Below are 21,055 nucleotides of genomic sequence, written 5' to 3'. Positions count from 1 at the left end.
GATCGTGTTTTTTAATCCGTTCTGCCACTCTCTGTCTCTTTATTGGTGCATTTAGTCCATTTATAGTCAGCGTGATTATTGATAGGTATGAGTTTAGTGCTGTCATTTTGAAGTCTTTGTGTGTTGTTGACAGTTTCTTTGTTCCAGTTAATTTTCTGTGCTGAGTCATTTTTCTTTATGTATTTCTTTTGATCCTTTTCATTGTTGTTGATTTTGTATTTGCTGAATCTTTATCTTGTTTTTTATTTTGATGTGTAGGATTTTTAGTTTCCTTTGTGGTTACCTTAATATTTACCCCTATTTTGCTAACTTGAACCGTCTTTTATGTCTTTATATCGCCTAGGCTTCCTCTCCATATGAAAAATCTGTGTCTACGTTTCTTAATCCCTCTTTTGTGTTTTAATGTTGTCATCTTTTACATAGTGACATCTGTTTCCCTATTTTCAGTGTTTTAACCTTGATTTATGTTTGTGACTTCTCTATGTGCATTGATATCTAGTTGTTCTGTCCTGTGTTCTAATCTTAGGTTGTTATTGATTTTCTAACCAGAAGACTCCCTTTAGTATTTCTTGTAATTTTGGTTTGGTTTTTGGAAATTCCCTGAACTTCTGTTTATCTGGAAATGCCGTAAGTTCTCCATCATATTTGAGAGACAGTTTTTCTAGATATATATTTCTTGGCTGGCAATTTTTTTCCTTCAAGGTTTCATATATGTTGTCCCATTTCCTTCTTGCCTGCATGATTTCTGCTGAGTAGTCCAAGCTTAGTCTTACTGACTGTCCTTTGTAGATGCCTTTCGTTTATTTTTAGCCACTCTTAAAATTCTCTATCTTTGGTTTTGGCAAGTTTGATTATAATGTGTCTTCGTGACTTTCTTTTGGGATCTACCTTATATGGGGTTCGATGAGCATCTTGGACAGATATCTTCTCATCTTTCACAATATCACGGAAGTTTTCTGCCAGCAAATCTCTCTATTTTCTGTTATCCCCTGTTCTGGTACTCCAGTCACTTGTAGGTTATTCCTCTTGATAGAATCCCATATAATTCTTAGGGTTTCTTCACTTTTTTAAATCCTTTTATCTGATTTTTCCTCTAATAAGTTAGTGTCAAGGGCTTTATTTTCAATCTCACTATCCTCAAATAAGTTAGTGTCAAGGGCTTTATTTTCAGTCTCACTAATTCTGACTTCCATTCCCTCAGTTCTGCTCCTATGACTTTCTGTTGAGTTGTCTAATTCTTTATTGTTAATCTTCTGGATTTCTGATTGCTATCTCTCTATGGATTCTTGCAGCCTTTTAAATTTTTCATTATGCTTTTCCCTAATCTTAAGTTCCTCTATTGCTAGGTCTGCATTTCATCTGATCTCCTTCCTGATCTCTTGAAGAGTTCTGTATATTAATCTTTTGTATTCTGCCCCCAGTAATTCCAAGAAATTCTCTTCATCCAGAAAATTCCTTGATTCTTTATTTTGGGCCTTGCTGAAGCCATCATGGTCTGCCTCTATGTGGTTTGATACTGACTGTTGTCTCTGAGCCATCAATAAGTTATTATGTTTATTTTATGTTTGCTTACTGTGTTCTAGCTTCTTGTTTTATTTCATTTTGATATGCCCAAGTAGGCTGCTCGTGTAAGCTAGTCCGATCACTGGTGCCCCTAAAGCTCCAATGTCCTGCCACCAGGTGGCCAGACCTGCCACTAAGTATGTGAGCCCAGGAGTCCACCCATTCCTCCTGTATGGATTCAGCTCAGGTGTCCAGGTAGTCCGCCACCAAGTGTGTGGTGTAGGCTCTCACCTACAGTCCTAGGCAGGCATGGGTGATTGGTGTAGGCACAGGCATCTGGCTGCAGCAGGATGTCACACAGTGAGCAAGGCAGGGGCCCAACGGCCACCTCCGAGTGTCCGGGAAGAAGTGTGTTCCTCTTCCCTAGGGTGCTTAGGTGGATTGGTTTTGCAGCTGGACTGTGAGCACCCAGTGCTTTTGGTTGTAAGGACTGGGGGGCACCACTTATTCTTGGGCCCCTGTCACAGGTGGCTAGTTTGCATGGGTGGAGCCACCAGTCCTCAGGCCCCTGATGTGGGTAGATGAAGACCCTGCTTAATAGGCAGAGCAGTGTCAAATATCAGGATCCTGCCACTTCACAGCCGAAGCAGTTGGAGTTAGACTTCAGGTATATACCCTGTTCTACTGTGGTAATGAGGGCCTATGCTGTTGAAATGGGCCCACACAAGTCTGTGCAGGGGGAAAGGCACTCAAAGTCCACGGACCCCTTATGCCTGTGCCTAGGCAAAGGAGCTGTGCCTACCCTGAGTTCCTGGTTTAGGGGAGCCAGCAGATTATTTTGTCCTCCAGGTTGTTAATTTGTTCCCTCTCCAAGGCCAGGAGAATGGCTCAGGGCACGTGACGTTTCCTACTTCCGGCCCAGGGGACTCGGCAGTTCCTGAAGCCGGTCCCAAACTCAGTGCAGAGCAGGGAGCGCAGAGGTAAATGGGAGAGAGGTTTTTCCCAAAGGGGGGTGTGTTTGATCCACGTGGTAGGCCAGACGCCAAGTACTTATCTTTTGGCAATCAAGGGCTGCTTCTCACTGGTTCTGGATGACTGAGTAGACTCTGCCACTTGCTCTCTCCCCGTGTGGAAAATTCCTCCCGAGCACCGCTGCTTGCCTGCCTCATGGTGTACCACGAGCTGATCCAGCTTGAAGGGCTCAGGCTCTTGCTGGCTCAGGTCTGGCTACTCCTTGCTGCTTCTGAGTTGTTTCTCCCTCCCCTGGCACTCAGTGCAATTCCTCAACTTCGCCTTTGATTTTCAGGGCTCCTAGATTGTCATTTATAATCGATTCACTTCTTTTTTGGGGTCTTTGTTGTAAGAGGGACCTCCAGAAGCATCTGACTGCTCCGCCGTCTTGGCCCTGCCTCCCCACACTCCTCCTTTCCACCCCAGATTTCCCGTGTCCATTCAACCAGCTCCTGACCCTCTCTGCCTTCTCATCTAACCTCCAGAAAAGAGCTGCCCATTTAGTCTCATATATCTACTTAAGCTAAGAAGCACGCTCCTCGTGAATATCACTTTATGTCCCATAGTCCAGTCTAATCGTTGTCTGAAGAGTTGGCCTTGGGAACGGTTTCAGCTCTGGGCCAGCAGAGATCCGGGGGCTATGTCTTCCGGTGTAGAATGACTTTTCTTGATACCAGTCAGTAGGAAGAGTTTTATTGGAGAGAACTGATCATTTTTAGTATTCCTATTATGACTTCTGAGCCTAGGAGCCAAAAGATGAGGGTAGGGAGAAAAAGTGGTTTACTGAACAAGTTCCCAGATTTGTATTAAGAACCTCTGTTGGTTTGCTTTCTCTCTTGTTTTCCTCCCTAACTTCCATCTACCAAATGAAGGAAGCATCTAGATCCCATTTCATGATATTACTTAGGCTCTTTGCCATCTTATTTGGCTTATGCAGATTAGCAGATAATCTCATTGCGGTGAAGCCACACTTGGGCTCCTTAGCTTTAGAGGTGATCTCTGGTTATTTCCAAGAAGGTTAAGCCAAACTGGTTTAATTGGTGTAAGTAGCAGGGCAATGAGGAGGAACTTTACAGTCAGAGAAAGGTTTCTGATCTTCCCATGGAATCAGTTCAGTCCTGGCTTATAGGTCCTCCCTTTGTAGAAAGTTCTTCTCCAAATTCTTCACTGAGCATCGTCACCCATCCTTCCCAAACCCTAGCTCTGGGTATTTTATTACTGAAGCAATTTAAAGAGCGTCTCCACTCTCTTTGCTCGTTCTACATTTTGCTGCTATATGTACTCATACCCTGCAAATGTTTATTCACATTTTGTCTTTCTCATAGATGATAAATATTACTAAATTCTTGCCTTCTCTTTCCATCTACTTCTCTTTCCTTTCCTCTCTGCACATCCCCTCCCTCCCCCCAATTTTTTTTCTTCCAGGGGCCTATGTCCAAAATGTTCCTTGTATAACTTTTGCCCCTTCCTGGAATTTATCCTTCGGGTGGATTGTGTTTTATTTGAATATACTTTGTGGTGTTTTTTTCCGTGTTTCTTTTTTGCAAAAGCCAAGGTGTAGCTGTTGGGTTAAAGGCTACATTTTCCTCAGTTACGGCATTATTGCAGCCTTCTCATCTGCAGTGCACCATAGCAGTATCTGAAAAAGCATAAGACCAGATCAGTTTTTAGATAGTTCAGGAACTTTCAGGCTATACAAGTACAGATTGTTAGGGAAGGAGGCTTTGGGTGTTGCCTTCAGGCTTTGACCAGAGGATAGATGGAAACCTAACTCTTCTGAATGGTTTGCCAATTTAAGCATGGATTTTTTGAACAAAATTAACAAATTCCATCTCCTGATTTCCATAATTTTAAACTTGATGCAAAAATATGGTAAGATGTTTTATGTTTGTATAGTTCCTTTCTTTAAGCAAATGTTTAGTGTTTTAATAGATAGTATTTGTTTTTAATATTTTAATACTGATGAATACGTCCAACAGTAGTTTGCCTAAGATAGGATAACTTGAGATAAATGTAAATGCTGAGTTAACTTAGAAAAAGACTTAGAATTCCATGCTGTGTCCCTTTGCTCATTTCTTTCTTTTGTACCAGTATTATGAATTTCTGTGTAACTCACTTTCTTCTCCCTTAACAGGGTTGTTGGTACAGAGGAACGTATTCCTATTCCCCTCATGGATTACATCCTTAACGTGGTAAGATTCATCCTAGGGCAAGCTGAGTAAAGGTTTGTGCTTTTCTGGAAAATGTATGGGGTTCCCAAAGAGAGACAGAGTACAGTGATTTCTGTTTATTTTTACTGGGACCCTTAAAGTACAGAGCAGAGGGGAAAGATATGCAAACCTGTTGTTTTTGTTCTATGTGACTGCTTTGCCAAAAATTAGCCATTATTCCCCTTTTTTGGATGTTCCCCAATTTTCTGTTCATTGTTCCCATTCATTGTTGGAATCCAAACGGAAGGAGAATGGGATTTATTATGCCATCCAGTATTAGCAGCAATTGTTTATGTTCTCTGAATGTGTCCGGCGTATATTTTTTTCATTAACTTATCTCTTTATTTTAAAAAATTAATGTGTCCTCTAACTTTCTGTGGTATCTCACAGGAAAAAGTGAAAAATTTGAATTTTCCCAGAATTGTTTACCTGTTAAAGAAAGTCCTTTTACTCAGCATTTGTTGTAACCTATTTACTGCTTCCAAGACTTCCAGAGATTTTTTTTTTCTTTTGGCCACATTTTACCTTCTTACCCTTACAAAATCCTTTGTTCAGTCTTAATTGCCCTTCCAGAGTTCAAAATTTCATTTGTATTATAAGCACATTTGGGGGAATACATCCATGATGTTTGCCTCTAGTAGAGGGAATATATTATGATGCAAGGAGCACTAGATTAAACAATTATGAGATTAGTCCTGATTCTGCCATGAATTCATATAGTGTGGCCCTTGGCAAGTCACTAACTCTGTTCCCTCAAATTATCTGACTTCAGATGTGGCTGAAAATATAGAATGGCAAGCAGTTGTGATTACTCTTTTTCCTGGATGTTTTAAAGTCCGTATCATACATCTATTCCTGTTTACCTGAGATTTTAGTCTTCTAGAAAATACCCCTATTCTCACTCTAAGTTCGCCTTTTAGTTCCAAGTGTCAGGCTTTTTTTTTTTTTTTTTTTTTTTTGTCTATTTTCATTACCTAGATGAAATTTGTGGAATCTATTTTGAGCAACAATACAACAGATGACCACTGCCAGGAATTTGTGAATCAGAAAGGACTCTTGCCTTTGGTTACCATTTTGGGTCTTCCCAATCTGCCCATTGACTTTCCCACATCTGCTGCCTGCCAGGCTGTTGCAGGTGTCTGCAAATCCATATTGGTAAGAAGCTTCTGGCCAAATATTTTCATTTCTTTTTAGAAATAAATTTTGCAATACTTCCATATATATGTTTTTATTGTGGTGTCCATTACTTTCAACTAAAAAATAATGAAATTTGTGTTATCAACAAGCGAATTCTGTGACTAATATATAGTGCGCCACGTTACTTCTCATTGAATTGTCAGAGTGTTCTTTTATTCCTGGGTTTGTACGTAGTTATAACATCATTTGAGTTTATTGAAGAGGAAAGTAGATCTCTAAGCAGGTTTTGCAACTGCCATCTGCTTTGTCATGGGTACTTTTTAACACATTCTGGTATGTTTAACCACATACATTTTTTTTCCTTTTCAAGCTTGAAAGTCATGTGTTTTAAGCATAGATAATTGACCTGTAGTTCACTGGTCAATCAAATCTTGCCCAAAATGAGGCTACTTTTATTGGCTGGGTTATGCAGTAATAAGTAATTTCTGCTGAAAATGAGAAATCCAGTTGGTTACAGACTTAGAAAGATGAATAATTGTGTCATATCTGCATTTAATGTTTTATTTTGCTTTACTCTTTATAATATTGGATTAAGTGTTACTTCTAAGAGAGAAAGGAAAAGGACTGATCCATCTTTATCCTACCTCTAAGATACGGTACAAGGATAGATAGATTTATTTAAAGCCATAGGAAGTGTACATATTTTCTCCTATCTTTGAACAGCAAGTGATAGTGTTTTACTCTCGGATTTTTCTCTAGACTTGAAAAGATATATATGTGCGTGTATGTTTGTATATAGCTAAGGTGACCTGGTGGTCCAGTGTTTAAGCACCCAGCTGATAACTGAAAGGTCAGCTGTTCGAACCTACCAGCCGTTCCACTGGAGAAAGATGTGGCAGTCTGCTTCCCTAAAGATTTACAGCCTTGGAAACCCTGTGGAGCAGTTCTACTCTGTCCTTTAGGGTCACTGTGAGTTGGAATCAACTTGATGGCAACAGGTTCGGTTTTGGTTGGTTTATGTATATGGCTAGATGATCCTTCAGTTGTCCGTGAAAAAGAAGGTGCTTAGCTGATTCCTGAACCCAGGATTATCTCTCTTGTTTTAGGAAACAGTATTGTAATAGTGATTCACTTCCATGCTTTGAAACCTTTCCTAAGATTGCTTCCTGTTGAGCGAAATTTGGAATTAATTAGTAACCAATTTCTCTTAGTAAGGTTCCAAAAGGAAAATATAAAAAGACCTTTTTTACATTGCCTACCTGCCCTCCTCTAAACCCAAATCAGTAATCTTCCAGCGTGGGCTCCTTGCTATAACAGTATTCAGTTTGGTCATCACAAGACTTTAAGTATAATTGACTCACCAAGTTTGAAAGCCTCTCATTTGAGAGAAGTAGTATGTTGCTCTAGAAAGGGGCTGTGAGTTATGTCATACCTGGGTTCGTATTTCGGCTCCACCATTTACCAGATGAGAGACCGTGACCAGGTTTGAAATTTGAAAGACTTGTCTCCCACTTCCATTGTGACCATTAAAGACATGATGTATATAAAGTTCATTATACAGTAATTCTTTAGTTATTCTTCTTCTTTCAGACACTATCACATGAACCCAAAGTCCTTCAGGAGGGTCTCCTTCAATTGGACTCCATCCTCTCCTCTTTGGAGCCCTTACACCGTCCAATTGAATCCCCTGGGGGTTCAGTATTGTTGAGAGAGCTGGCTTGTGCTGGCAATGTTGCAGATGCTACCCTCTCAGCTCAGGCCACACCCTTACTACATGCTCTCACTGCTGCCCACGCCTACATCATGATGTTTGTTCATACTTGCAGAGTCGGACAGGTAAGAATAATCTTAGGGTGAACATCTTGGTTTAAAGCCAGTGAAATACCTAGGGCATATACCTGGCATGTCTACCCTTTTGAGAATGATGTCTTAGGCTGGGTTCTCTGTAGAAGCAAAACCAGTGAAGCATGTATATATATGTGTGTGTATATATAGAGAGAGATTTATCTCAAGGAAATGGCTTATGCAGTTGTAGAGGCTGGCAAGTCCCAAGTCCATGGGTCAGACCCGAGGCTGGAGGCTTCTCCTGACTCACATAGCTGCAGAGGCTGACTAACCCAAGATTGGCTGGTCAGAGGGTAAGCTGCTTGCTGGCTCACGGGCTACAGAGGCTGAGGAATCCCAAGATCGGCAGGCATTATGGCAGGCAGCTGGCTCAAGTCCTAAGAACCGGAGGTTAGGTGATGACAAGCCGGATGCAGCATCCAGAGTGATTAAGCTTTGCCAGAACGTCCATATATATGTGTATATATATGTATTTATGTATATATGTATTGGATGCAGGCCACACCCCTGAGGAATCTCCTCTTATAACTGATTTGGCTGATCACATCAGATTACATCATAGAGGATGACTACATCGTTACATAACTGCCACATTACATCATTGAATAACTGCCAAACTACATCATTACATAACTGCTAAACCCTGAGAATCATGACCCAGCCAGGTTGACACACAACCTTAACCATCTCAGGTGACTTAGGTTTATGCTTCAAGATGCTATCTAGTTTCACTCCAGAGCTCTCATGTAGTTTTTTGTTTTTGTTTTTTTAATTACAAGTTTGGTGACATACATTATAATGTATTGTGTGAAATGGGCCTTCTTGAGAGTGAAAGAAGTCATTACTTAATTGATCTACAGCATGCATATAGGCCAACTAGGATGTATGGTCATCCTTTTTATCAGACAAACCTCAAATCTTCCTACACATGCATGTAGGCCTGATGATGGGATGGCGAGAAGGAAACATGACCACAGAACATTTGAGCCGAGAGTCATTAACATAGATTACTAAAAATGTTATGAGTATCAAATCCTATGCCTTCAGTCCATGATGTTTCTCCCTCGTGGTTCCAGAAAGAAGGCTTCTGTGAGTGTATATTTTCACAATTTTACCACCTTAATTTCTAAAGTCATCTGTTCTACAAATTAATAGCCCTGTCCTGTGCTATTAAGCAGAAGTGTATTCTCTGCCAACCTTTGAATCAAATCAGCATTCAAAATCACAGTTAAAAAAGCTGTTTAGAAAATAAACTACGTAACAAGGCTTAGGGGTTTGTATTTACAACTTACGTAAGTTCTTTTTATTAAATGAAGTAAAGTTATGCATTCAGTTTGACTAAAAATATTTATCAAACTAAAGAAGTTAGTGGGAAAAATAACCATCCCCCCCAAAAGGAAATAAGAAAGCAGTTAGTTAATGAATCTACAGAACTGTTTCTTTGATTTAGATAAACAGGGTTGCTTGTGATTCTTCTCTTTCACTTAAAAGCAATTGGAAATGAAATGGGATGTTTGAGACAAATTATAAAAATTGTAAGAGAATACCTTGTGGGACTATGAATTTAAATGTGGAAATTTTAATGATGTGCACACCTCTGTAAGAATAGTAATGAAGGAAAAATAGAATCCCTTATGCTTTTAAAACAGCTGAAAGTTGATTTTGAACATAATTGCTCACAGAACAGCCCAAAGGTGAACTTCTTTCCACTTTGGTTGCAGAGTGAAATTCGTTCTATCTCCGTAAACCAGTGGGGCTCTCAGCTGGGTCTGAGTGTTCTGAGCAAGTTGAGCCAGTTATATTGTTCCCTGGTGTGGGAAAGCACTGTTCTCCTCTCTCTTTGTACCCCAAACAGGTAAGGGAACGGTCATCTCCTTTTATTACCTCTATTATTCTTTGCGACTAAAAAACTGAGCTCAGTGAGCCTGGAGAATTGTTTTGGTCAAGGATAGGAGGGCATAGTAAAGAATTCAAAGCCTTCCTTGTCTTTCCCACTTACCACCCGTAGAGGCTTGCTTACAAATTGTAGCATCTTGTGCATCTTTGATCTGATAGCTCAGTTATGCTGTGTCAGTATGGTAGATGTTTAAAATTTGCTCCTATTGTTAGCCAGATAAAAGGAATTGAACTGGGAAAACCCTGTTGAGTGCTTCCTCAGATATTTGATCATTGCAGATGTTTTATTACATTCAGGTTAACTATTTTCTGCTAGAGAAGGGATGGTTTGGGCCAAGCAAATTAGAAACAATGCAAGTAAGAGGTAAGCTATCAGTATTGCTTTGTCCACTGTTTCTCTTGTTGCAGCCTTCCATCTGGGTGTGAATTTGGCCAGGCGGACATGCAGAAACTGGTTCCAAAGGATGAGAAGGCAGGTACGACCCAAGGAGGAAAAAGATCAGGTAACTCCCAAAAAACTAAAATCTTAATCATTAATTCTCTAATTTCTGTCCCTGTGCCTTTATAGCTCTATTTATTTTAAAATTGAAACTGTTTTCGGTTGTTTCTTTTGTAAAAGCATATATACGCATTGTTTTTCAGAAGCTTAATTTCATAGATTAAAAATGGTAAATAGTTGTTTTAACTGGCAAGTGGCTATGGAACACTTTAAAACTGCCCAGTCCAATATGGTAGCCACTAGCCACGCATGGTTATTGAGTACTTGTAATGTGGCTAGTATGACTGAAAAACTTGAGTTTTTAGTTTTAATTAGTTTCAGTCAATTATTGGAAAACTTTTGTGTTTGGAACAATATGGGTTTGTGAATTTATTTTTCAACTAAATTTTATGAAATATAAATACAGATAAAATATTTCAATAAAAATGTAATGTGTGAGTTAAGATGTACAAAATAGATGCCAGTTTTGAAGTTAGAATAAAAACAATGCAAAATCTCGATTTTTATATTGATGAAATGCTGAAATGACTAAAATTTGATTATATTGAATTAAACAAAATATATGTTTAAAAATAATTTTCCTTGTTTCTTTTTACTTTGTAGTGTGGCTACTAGAAAATTTAAAATTACATATGTGGCTCACATTATGTAGTGCTGCTTTAAAAAATTGATCTTACGTTAAATTACAATTAAACCTATTGCCATCTAGTTGATTCCAACTCATAGTCACCCTTATAGGACAGAGTGGAACTGCCCCATAGGGTTTCCATGGCTGTAAATCTTTAAGGAAGCAGACCTGCCACATCTTTCTGCCTTGGAGCGGCTGGTGGGTTCGAAGAGCTGACCTTTCCTTAAGCAGCTGAGTACTTAATCACTACATTACCAGGGCTCCTAAATCACAATGAAAGTTCCAAATTACAATAACCAGAAATTATACACAATTTCAGACCCTATTGCAATAAACCTAAAATTAATAAAAGCAATGTCTTTAGAAAGTGTTTTTTGTCTGTGTATCAGATTTGCTTGAAAATTGTATGCAGAGATTACTGAGGATAGATAAGCTGGAAAGGAATTGATAAAGATAAAGCAAACATAATTTATGAAACAACAAACAAGGAATTAGTGACTGCTGGTTATTATGAAGGAGGGGCTAGGATTAATAAAATACACACAAACCTCTGGCAAGACTAATTTTGGAGAAAATGTACCCATCAAACAAAATTTAAGAATTTCAGATTTAGTCAAAATATACCGAATTTAACTCAAGGAAAGAAATAATATACTAAGAACCAAGAATGAAATTAGATTTACCAAACTGCCTCTCCAACAGTCCAGATATATTTTTTACAGCAGTTTCTTTCACACATTTAAGGAAGATGACTCAGTGTAAAAGAGTAGTAGTAGCACCAGTGTCAGAACCTGTCTAACTTCAGGGGAGATACTGCAAATCAAGATCAGCAGCCCAAGTCTGATCCCTATGAGGTGGAGGTCAAATGTACCTCCACTCTCCAACCTTTTTACCAGTTCTGACACTAGCGGACCTCCCCATGGCATTCTCTACTTCTCTGCTGGGTTTGATAATCCTTTGCATGGTCACAAAGAACTCCCGAACTCTATTTACAGTTAAGTAGTTTATTAAGGAAGTAACAGGGTATAACTCAGCATCAGAATCAGGAAGCTTGTAGGCAGAGTCTGGAAGGCTCCCCTGAAGAGGAGAGCACATCCTTCCCTTCTTCAGTGCAGGACAGCTCTCTCAATTCCTCTTGGCCATGCAAGCAAGTAAGCCCTTCTCTCTACCATGCAGGCCTCCTTTCAGCCCCCTGGGGACAGGCTTTCTCTTGGCCCCTGAAGACAGGCCTCTGTGCCATTGACGTGCCTGCCATCAGCCTTCCTACTGCTAACTGACCCACACCTCATAACTAGCCAGTGTAGCAGTTTTGTTCAGCTCTCTTGACTGCATTCCTAGCAGCAGGTTTCAAGGTATGGCCCTCCCACCAGGGGTATGAACTGACCAATCCCCTCTTGATAGGCTACAGACACTTCATTTGCATAAGTATATTGACTAATCCCTGCAAGGTACATACAATAAACCAATGACAGGGCCAACTGCACCCCAGGGACAGACAAAAAGTATCAAACCACAAATTATTTACAGCTTATTCAGGTAGTGTCAATCAACCTGGATAAAAGTAACAAACCCTCTGGGGTAGAAAACTAGAGCAAAGGTAACTCCTCAGGGCTTAGGTGAAAAATCTCTGGCAAAAGGCCACATTAAGGAACTCACTTCACCACACTCAGAACTTGATTTGTTTTATAAAGTTTGCATAAAGCTGATTTTAAGATTTAAGAGCAGGCACCAACCCACTGCCATCAAGTCAGTTCCAACTCAGCAACCGTATAGGACAGAGTAGAACTGCCCCATAGGGTTTCCAAGGCTGTAAATCTTTACAGACGCAGATTGCCACATCTTTCTCCCCCAAGAGCAGCTCGCGAGTTCAAACCGCCGACCTTATGGTTAGAAGCTGAGCACCTTAACCACTGTGCCACCAGGGCTCCTTAGAGCAGGCACATACCCCCAAAAAAGACATGTCGCATTTGTATACAGAAATCTTAAATGATAGTAAACACAATTCTATGATGGCGAATTTCAGTTTGTAAAAGAGCTATAAAATTCCAGCAGAACATCTGCGTTGATAGCATCGGGGACACTGCATCTATTTGAATGGTACCCCCTGGGTTACATGGTGCCTATAACAGTCTTCCCATGTAGCCCTAGGTTAGGTCTTTTCATATGCTCTCATTTGAAGATATCAATCAGTATTAACTACAAGGAGAGGAGGATATCAGTATCGTTTGTTTTTGTTTTTTTCCCAGATTTAGAAAGTCATGGAAATATAAAGAGTAACAAACGCCATAGTTAGCTCTTTCTTGAGACTCTTCAGAACAAGGAACCAGGTAAGTGCTGGTTCTACATGGTCTTGTTGCTTCCTTCTTATATGTGCAGATGGGGAGCAAGACGGAACAACTGGAAGTATGGATGCTTCTACCCAGGGCTTATTGGAAGGCATTGGGTTAGATGGTGACACATTGGCTCCCATGGAGACAGATGAACCTACCACTTCAGACTCTAAAGGCAAATCTAAAATCACACCAGCCATGGCTGCCAGAATCAAGCAAATCAAGCCTTTGTTATCAGGTGAGTGGTTCTCTTCTTTGTACTTCATTCTCTGACTTTCAGAGCCTTAGCTAGTCCTCAAACCTAAATTGATTTGGTAAGACTATTGTTTCCTTTAAGGAAGGTTTAAACCTCTGTGACTCGTTTTCAGGTGTACTTTGTTGAGTGTCTACTATGTGATAGGCTCTGTACAAGCTTCTAAGGCTACAAAGATGAGAGAATGCCTTCCTGAAAGCCATATCTACTCTCCCTGTTTTTCATTCCACCCTTTCTACTCATTCTTTAACTACAATTGACTTCTCCTATCATTCCACTGAAATGTCTCACAAAGGTACCAAAGCCTCCTTATTAAGTCCATTGGATATTTTTCAGTCCCCTTCTTACTTGACTTGTCTACAGTATGATAGTTGATCCACCACTAGAAATACTCTTCCCTTGGCTTTTACAGTTTTAAGCTCTCCTGATTTTCCTGTTATCTGTCTGGCTGCTCTACCTTTGTCTCTTTTTCTTTTCTCTGTCCCCAGACGTAGCCTTTCTTGTCTCTGGATCATAATGAAATAATGTTTATGGAACTGTGGCAGCATTATTACTTGTCATTTTAAGAGTAATAAATATTCATTGTAGAAATATAAAAGTACAGAAAAATGTTTAAAGAAAAGCAGGGAGACACCCAAAATAATATATTTGGGCATATTTTTTTCCCTTTTTCTATGCATTTCCTTTACACATCTTTATAATTGTATTCTGCTTTTTTTGTTGTTGTTCAATGGTATACTGAAAAGCATCCTGCAGAGATAAAAATTTTAAATGCCCAAAATCTACTTAACACCTTAAGAAATCCACTTGTAAAGTTTTTTGTACTTTTCCTATCACTTTTTTTGGGGGGGAGGGACTGTATATGTAATATGATCAGACGATATTACAGTGTATATGTTGCTCTTTTTTAGGTTAAGTAATTAAACATTCTTACCATTTTAAAGTTCTCTATATGCATTTTAAGTGACTAATCCAATAGAAATCTCATTTAATTAACCAGTATATACCACCCTATTGCTTTCTATGAAGGTGCTTTCAGTTTATACCTCCTCTAACAATGTGAGTGCTTATCTTTCATATTTGTTATATGTTGAGTGCCAACACGCTTTTCTGTCTTCAAAATAGGCATTTGTTCCCGGTGGAACAGCTGTTATTTTTTTGCATTATCATATGTAGTAATAAATCCAAATGATTCCTAAGTGTTGTGTGGGAGGAAGTATTGTTGGTAACGTGTCTATTGTAATGAAACCATTTGAGAATACTGTATAGCCTTATTCTGACTTCTGGGTTCCAGCTTCTTCCAGATTAGGCCGAGCACTTGCTGAGCTGTTTGGGCTCCTTGTTAAACTTTGTGTGGGGTCTCCTGTCCGCCAGAGAAGGAGCCATCATGCTGCTAGCACCACAACAGCACCGACACCCGCTGCTCGATCAACAGCCTCAGCTCTCACTAAGCTCCTCACAAAAGGCTTATCTTGGCAGCCGCCACCATATACACCTACACCACGTTTCAGGTAAGGTTCTGCTGGAGATGCAGGGAAAGTTTCCATAAGAAGATCTGATCGGTTCCTTTTCTACCTAAATGGAGAGTAAGCCACTGAATCGGAGGATTTAGAGGTCCTTTGTTTACTTTTGATGTATACCCCAAATAAAGTTTAAAATACTTATTTTGGCTATACCTAGTCTAGAACATAGAGATTTTAAAAGCATTTGTAGTCAAACTGCATTTCAGTAACCTAGATGTAAGAGTAGATGGGAGGTATGACCTTTTTTGTCTTTACATGTATTTCCCATTGCTTCTGTGTCTGTTTCAGAGAAGGTTGCGTTTTTGCTTTTTCCTTCTTTCAGGCTGACATTCTTCATCTGTTCAGTTGGTTTCACATCCCCAATGCTGTTTGATGAGCGGAAGTATCCTTACCACCTCATGCTGCAAAAATTTCTCTGCTCTGGAGGCCACAATGCTCTTTTTGAGTAAGGATCCATTTGTTGGAGTTGGTCTTTTCTGTGTGTGCCTTAGCAGTCCATAATTTTACAAGTCATATATCCTTGAAACTAGCCATGTTTGTCTCCATCTTCCTTGGAGGGTGGGATTCAGCCTGTCCTAGAGGTGTTTGTAAGAGTCTCTGCTTTTCCTCATTTGACTTCTAGTCCCTCTAATAGACTTGTCTTTTTTCATTGTTTTTCTGAATATGATCATTTTTATGGTCAGAATCTCTTGGTCAGAAGATTTGAAGCTGAGTTTCACTGGTTTTTAAAAAAGGGGTGAGCTTTAAAAAGTAAAGCTAATACATTTTGGGAAGATTGGAAGTAGTAATTCTAAGATCAGGGACATCCTCCCCATCTGAAATACTAATATTCTCTCTCCATACCTTCTCATTCAATTTAGAACTTTCAATTGGGCCCTGTCCATGGGAGGCAAAGTTCCTGTTTCTGAGGGATTGGAACATTCAGACTTACCTGATGGCACAGGAGAATTCTTAGATGCCTGGCTTATGTTAGTGGAGAAGATGGTGAATCCTACCACAGTGCTTGAATCTCCACATTCACTGCCTGCCAAATTACCTGGAGGTGTTCAGAACTTCCCACAATTCAGTGCCCTCCGCTTCCTTGTGGTGACTCAGAAAGTAAGCATTCAACATTCTAGAACCAAGAGGTATTTCTCATGCTGTCTAGGTATTCCCCACTCTGTTTTTTCCTACTTAATGAGATAACTTGATTGATGAAGAGCCTTGAGATACTACTCCCAGATAGGGCTGCCTTACAGAAAGGGATAGAAGCCATTTGAGAATTTTCCATGGTGGAAACATTTGAACTGTAGGCTTCAGATTGGTACTTCAAAGTTGAGTTAAATGTCCTTTCTCTGTGATTCCTTAGAACCCCCTCAGTGCTGACCTAGGGTATGGGGGTTTTGTTGTTTTTGTTGTCACTAATTGTGAAAGGACTGTCCATAGGTCTTTGACTTATTCCTCCTGGGACTTTGCATTGGGGCAAAATGATCTTCACACAGCTTTTCAAATAACTTACAGGCAGCCTTTACTTGCATCAAGAACCTGTGGAACCGGAAACCCCTAAAGGTGTACGGCGGGCGAATGGCTGAATCCATGCTGGCCATCTTGTGCCACATCCTCCGAGGCGAACCTGTGATTCGAGAGAGACTGAGCAAAGAGAAGGAGGGGTCTCGAGGAGAAGAGGATGCAGGGCAAGAAGAAGGTGGCTCCCGTCGGGAACCTCAAGTCAACCAGCAACAACTGCAACAGGTATGGTGTTGGCCTCACACTGAAGGGCCGAGACTGCACCTAATGGAATGTCATGCTTGTGAGTTTTCCAAATTCACACACTACTAAGTGCCTGGCCCACCAATCTGTAGACTGTTGACCAGGACATATGTTTAAATTTACTTCTTCTCAATATTTTTTTCTTAGAGGAAAGCTGGAGTGTAGTCCCAGTGCTCTGCACAGGTAAAAGATTTGTGTTCTCCCAAGCATGTTGTTTAGTATTTTGCAGTATTCTCAGAAGGCTGCTACTGTCATGTTCCTTAGAAACAAACTGTCCTCTGCTACTTTTTGGTTAAGCTGTAGAGGGAAGGGATATTCTGACCCCAATTTATTCTTCAACAAGAGCCTTCTGAAAGCTTAGTCACCTACAGAATTTTTGTTTCATTTTCAAGTAAATACATAAACCACATTCTGAAAATTGGAGTCTAGAAGGGTATGGGAGGACTTATGATCCTGCTACGTCAATCTCAGAGCATTTTAGCATTTTCCTCCTGGGATTTGTGTATACGTATGTTTGTTCTCTTTATATTTAGAATCCTTTTCAGCTCTGTTTTCTTATATGTGTACGCCACATTTATAGGTACTTTCCGTATAAGATTTGGTGTTTTGTAATTTTTATTTTTAAATTAATAAAATGCTCACTGTAGGAAATTTGGAAAACGTAGCAAAATATAAAAAGGGGGCATTCGTGTCACCACATAAGATATCTCCTCTTAAATTACTTAGTTCTGTGCTTAATTTTTACATAGTTATCATCATACAGTTTGTAGAATTGTGTACTGCTGTCATTAACAAAATGTTTTTTATGACTACCTGTTATTTTTTATTGCTGGATGTTTCATCTCCTTGTTTGATGTTATAAAGCTGTGGTGTATAGTTTCCTTATGTATAACTCAGATTATTTCTTAGTGGTAGGGTCCTGGTCAGTTTTTTTAGGCTCTTGTCTGTTGCCAGTTTGTTTTCCAGATAAGTGTGGCCAGCTTATACTTCTCTGTATAAATCTCAGTCTTTTGATTACAGTAAGCTTGTTAATTATAGTAACCATCTATCCCATTTTTTTTTTTTGGAGAATAGAATTTGGAATCACCTTGGCTCCTTGCCCCAGTGGGTAGCTCTAACATTTGAATGCTATGGAAGCACCCAACAAAAAGGATCATTTTTTATCTATTCGTGTTATATAACTGACTTAATTTATAAACATTCTCAGATCATATGAAATTAGAAAAACTTGAGTTTCCATCTTGAAAATGTTCTTTTCTTTATTCAGTGCATTTAGATTTCTCTATTTTGGTTGTGAGAGCCTCCATTCTTTTTTGCAGCTCATGGACATGGGCTTCACCAGGGAACATGCCATGGAAGCCCTGTTGAACACCAGCACCATGGAGCAGGCCACAGAGTACCTTCTAACCCACCCTCCTCCAATCATGGGAGGAGTTGTTAGGGTAAGTTGGCTCAGGGCAGGAGCTCCAGTTTTCCAGGGCATTGGTTTGGCTACTGATAAGCATTTTTCCCCCCCTTATTGTTCTATCACTTCCCTTCTATAAACTGTTACTCATTTCTTGACTTCTCCATGCCAATATGTAATGAGCAAAAGCTTTCTATCCCCTAACCAAATTACTGGGCTTTGTTTGCAGAACTCTTAAATTATCCACCTCACTGTTGGAAGGCAATAAAACAGGCATTCTTTTCTGAGTAGCAGCTCACTGCTTAGTCAAAATAGGTGGTCACATTGAAGCCCCCTTCCTGTACATCATAATTTTTGTTTTTATTTTCCCCCTTTGTTCTTGTAGTATTCAAGTAAACCTAGTTGAGTGTGCCTTTTAGAGAGCAGCATTCGGAACCCCTTCCTTTCTTCTCTGTTTCCTCGTGAGTTGGGGTGGCCTCATTGGGTTTCTTTGATTTGGTGGGTGTAGTTGCTGGATTTTCTGTTGTTGCTCTGTAGGATCTAAGCATGTCTGAAGAGGACCAGATGATGAGAGCAATTGCCATGTCTCTGGGACAGGATATCCCAATGGATCAAAGGGCAGAATCACCTGAGGTAACTAGAAAACAGGGCATCCAAAAGGACTTGGCACATTAATCTTAGTATTTAATTAGTATTTCTGTGAACATTCTGCTTCTACTGCAAAGTAATTGATGCAATTAAAGCCTAGAAAAAGACAGGGGAGTATGCATTCATCCCAACCTCACATCATTGAGTTACCTTGTATTGACCTGAAACTTTAGGTGAGGCAAATGAAACATTAATCTTTATTGACAAATAAGAGAGTCAGTATATATACGGTACTGCCCATTAGGCCAAACTTGGCTATCTGTTCCTAAGTAACAATTACTCCGATTTACTACACTGGCAGAGAATACAGGAAAATGTCCCAGAAATGATTACGTTGGAGGTTGTGTCGGCTGCTGCAAATAAAATGGTAGTTCTGTGGAGTATTGGAAGGATCCTTCATTCTCCTTTCCCTGTCTTGCCTTAACTTGTGTGGCTGCCCTCATACTTGTTGTCACACCCTGATGACAGTATCAACTGCTTGAGGAGAAGGTGGAGGATATTCATATGGTGGGGCAAATACATTCTTAATGGTCTCCCTCGTCTTTCCTCCCTCACCTTTCCCATATGCTATCACTCTTCTTTCCCTGTCTCCAGGAAATTGCTTGCCGAAAGGAGGAGGAGGAACGGAAAGCTCGTGAAAAGCAGGAAGAGGAAGAGGCTAAATGTCTGGAGAAGTTCCAGGATGCTGACCCATTGGAGCAAGATGAGCTCCATACTTTCACAGATACCATGTTGCCAGGCTGCTTCCACCTTCTTGATGAACTGCCGGACACAGTATACCGTGTATGTGATCTAATCATGACGGCAATCAAGCGCAATGGAGCTGACTATCGTGACATGATTCTGAAGCAAGTGGTCAATCAAGTAAGCTCTTCAGGGACCCGAAGAGAGGAGCATGTGAAGTGCTTTTCCTATCATCTGTCAAACCTGGTTTCTGAAAAATCAGTATTTTTGCATTTTAGCCCATATGGGAGTATTCTCTTTGAATTCTTTAAATCTGGTAATCTAGTTCTTGTTTAAATCTTTCCTGCAACAGTGAATTTAACTACTTCACACACAAAAAAAAGAAGTCTTTAACAACAAAAAAACCCAAACCTGTTGCTATCAAGTCAATTCCGACTCATAGCGATCCTATAGGACAGAGTAGAACTGCCCCGTAGGGATTCCAAGGCTGTAAATCTTTGTAGAAGCAGACTGCCACATCTTTCTCCCACAGAGCAGCTGGTGAGTTCGAACCACCGAACTTTCAGTTAGCACTTAACCACTCCACCACCAGGGCAAAAAAAAAAAAAATCTATTAGGAACGGGGGAAAAAAAGCTCTCTTTTTTTTTAGGTATCTCTTCTTAGATTCATCAAAAATGTCCAAAATGTGCTTTGCTCTTGAGCCAAGTAAAGTCCTCTGAATTATCAGTAAATAAATGTTTTTGTCTCTCTTCTATGTAACAAACATTTTTAACAAGTGAGTCCCCATCCCAAGAAGTAGTGGTGACCAGGTGTTTCTCTTTTTTTAAGACACTATGTTCCTCATTATAAAACTGGTATATATGCTTATTGTAGAAGTAGAATAAGAAATTAATTGCCCCAAATCCCCATACCCAGAGATAAACAGTTAACATATTTATTACATTTCTTTTTAGACCTGTTTATGTATTATCAGTGAATGCATTAGGGGTAGTTGGAGTTATTGAAAAGGTTGAGATGTTTTTGACAAACCTCATCTCGCTGTACCTGATTTGACCACTTTTCTGTTTTTCTAGGTGTGGGAAGCTGCTGATGTATTGATCAAAGCTGCTCTTCCCCTGACAACAAGTGACACAAAAACTGTGTCAGAGTGGATCAGTCAGATGGCCACCCTGCCCCAGGCCTCTAATTTGGCTACTAGAATCTTGCTTTTAACACTGCTTTTTGAGGTAAGATTTAGAACCTGATAAATGATATCTTTTGGCCCCTCTCATTCACTGAAGAATTATCTAATACCTACCATATGAGTCGATGAAGAAGATAACAGAAATGTAAGGCATGTTCCTTGCATTTCATGAGCTCAGAAGTTTTTGATAGGCTAATACATGCACATGCATGATTAAGTAGAAAATATAGCATTCTGTGCTACATGAATGATATAAGCAATTTTATATGAGTTCAAGAAAAGCTTATTTTAGCTCAGTGGTCAAGTTATCTCCAAGGTTCACCATTCAGCCTGGGAGTGGACAGCCCCGTAAAACCAAATGGAACTAATGAGGTACAGTAGTCCAGTGACAAGGGCCAGAAGGCAGAAGGGGATAAGGAAGCTGATGATAGAGAACCCAAGGTTGAGTAAGGATAGTGTTGATGTGTTGTGAGATTGTTAACCATTGTCATAGGGCAACATTTGTAGTAACTGTTAAATGAGAAACTATTTTGTTCTGTAAGCCTTCATC

The 21,055-nt window shown here is 39.8% G+C and overlaps 1 protein-coding gene across 1 annotated transcript in view; it reads left to right on the top strand.

The window, feature by feature from the left end:
• HUWE1 (HECT, UBA and WWE domain containing E3 ubiquitin protein ligase 1) overlaps positions 1-21,055 on the top strand; it is a 190,657-nt gene that overhangs the window by 110,897 nt on the left and 58,705 nt on the right. The window contains exons 23-36 of the mRNA XM_023743061.1: positions 4,649-4,706; positions 5,703-5,879; positions 7,452-7,697; positions 9,428-9,561; positions 10,011-10,105; positions 13,106-13,297; positions 14,607-14,823; positions 15,158-15,280; positions 15,696-15,933; positions 16,336-16,566; positions 17,904-18,026; positions 18,527-18,622; positions 19,232-19,501; positions 20,396-20,548. Of these exons, the coding sequence (XP_023598829.1) occupies positions 4,649-4,706; positions 5,703-5,879; positions 7,452-7,697; positions 9,428-9,561; positions 10,011-10,105; positions 13,106-13,297; positions 14,607-14,823; positions 15,158-15,280; positions 15,696-15,933; positions 16,336-16,566; positions 17,904-18,026; positions 18,527-18,622; positions 19,232-19,501; positions 20,396-20,548 (2,353 nt within the window). The remainder of the gene's footprint in view (positions 1-4,648; positions 4,707-5,702; positions 5,880-7,451; positions 7,698-9,427; positions 9,562-10,010; positions 10,106-13,105; positions 13,298-14,606; positions 14,824-15,157; positions 15,281-15,695; positions 15,934-16,335; positions 16,567-17,903; positions 18,027-18,526; positions 18,623-19,231; positions 19,502-20,395; positions 20,549-21,055) is intronic.

The sequence above is a fragment of the Trichechus manatus genome, unplaced genomic scaffold, assembly GCF_000243295.1.
Source record: "Trichechus manatus latirostris isolate Lorelei unplaced genomic scaffold, TriManLat1.0 scaffold00233, whole genome shotgun sequence".
Taxonomy (NCBI): domain Eukaryota; kingdom Metazoa; phylum Chordata; class Mammalia; order Sirenia; family Trichechidae; genus Trichechus; species Trichechus manatus.
The sequence above is the reverse complement of the archived record's forward strand: the minus strand, read 5'-3'. Positions and strand labels throughout refer to the sequence as shown.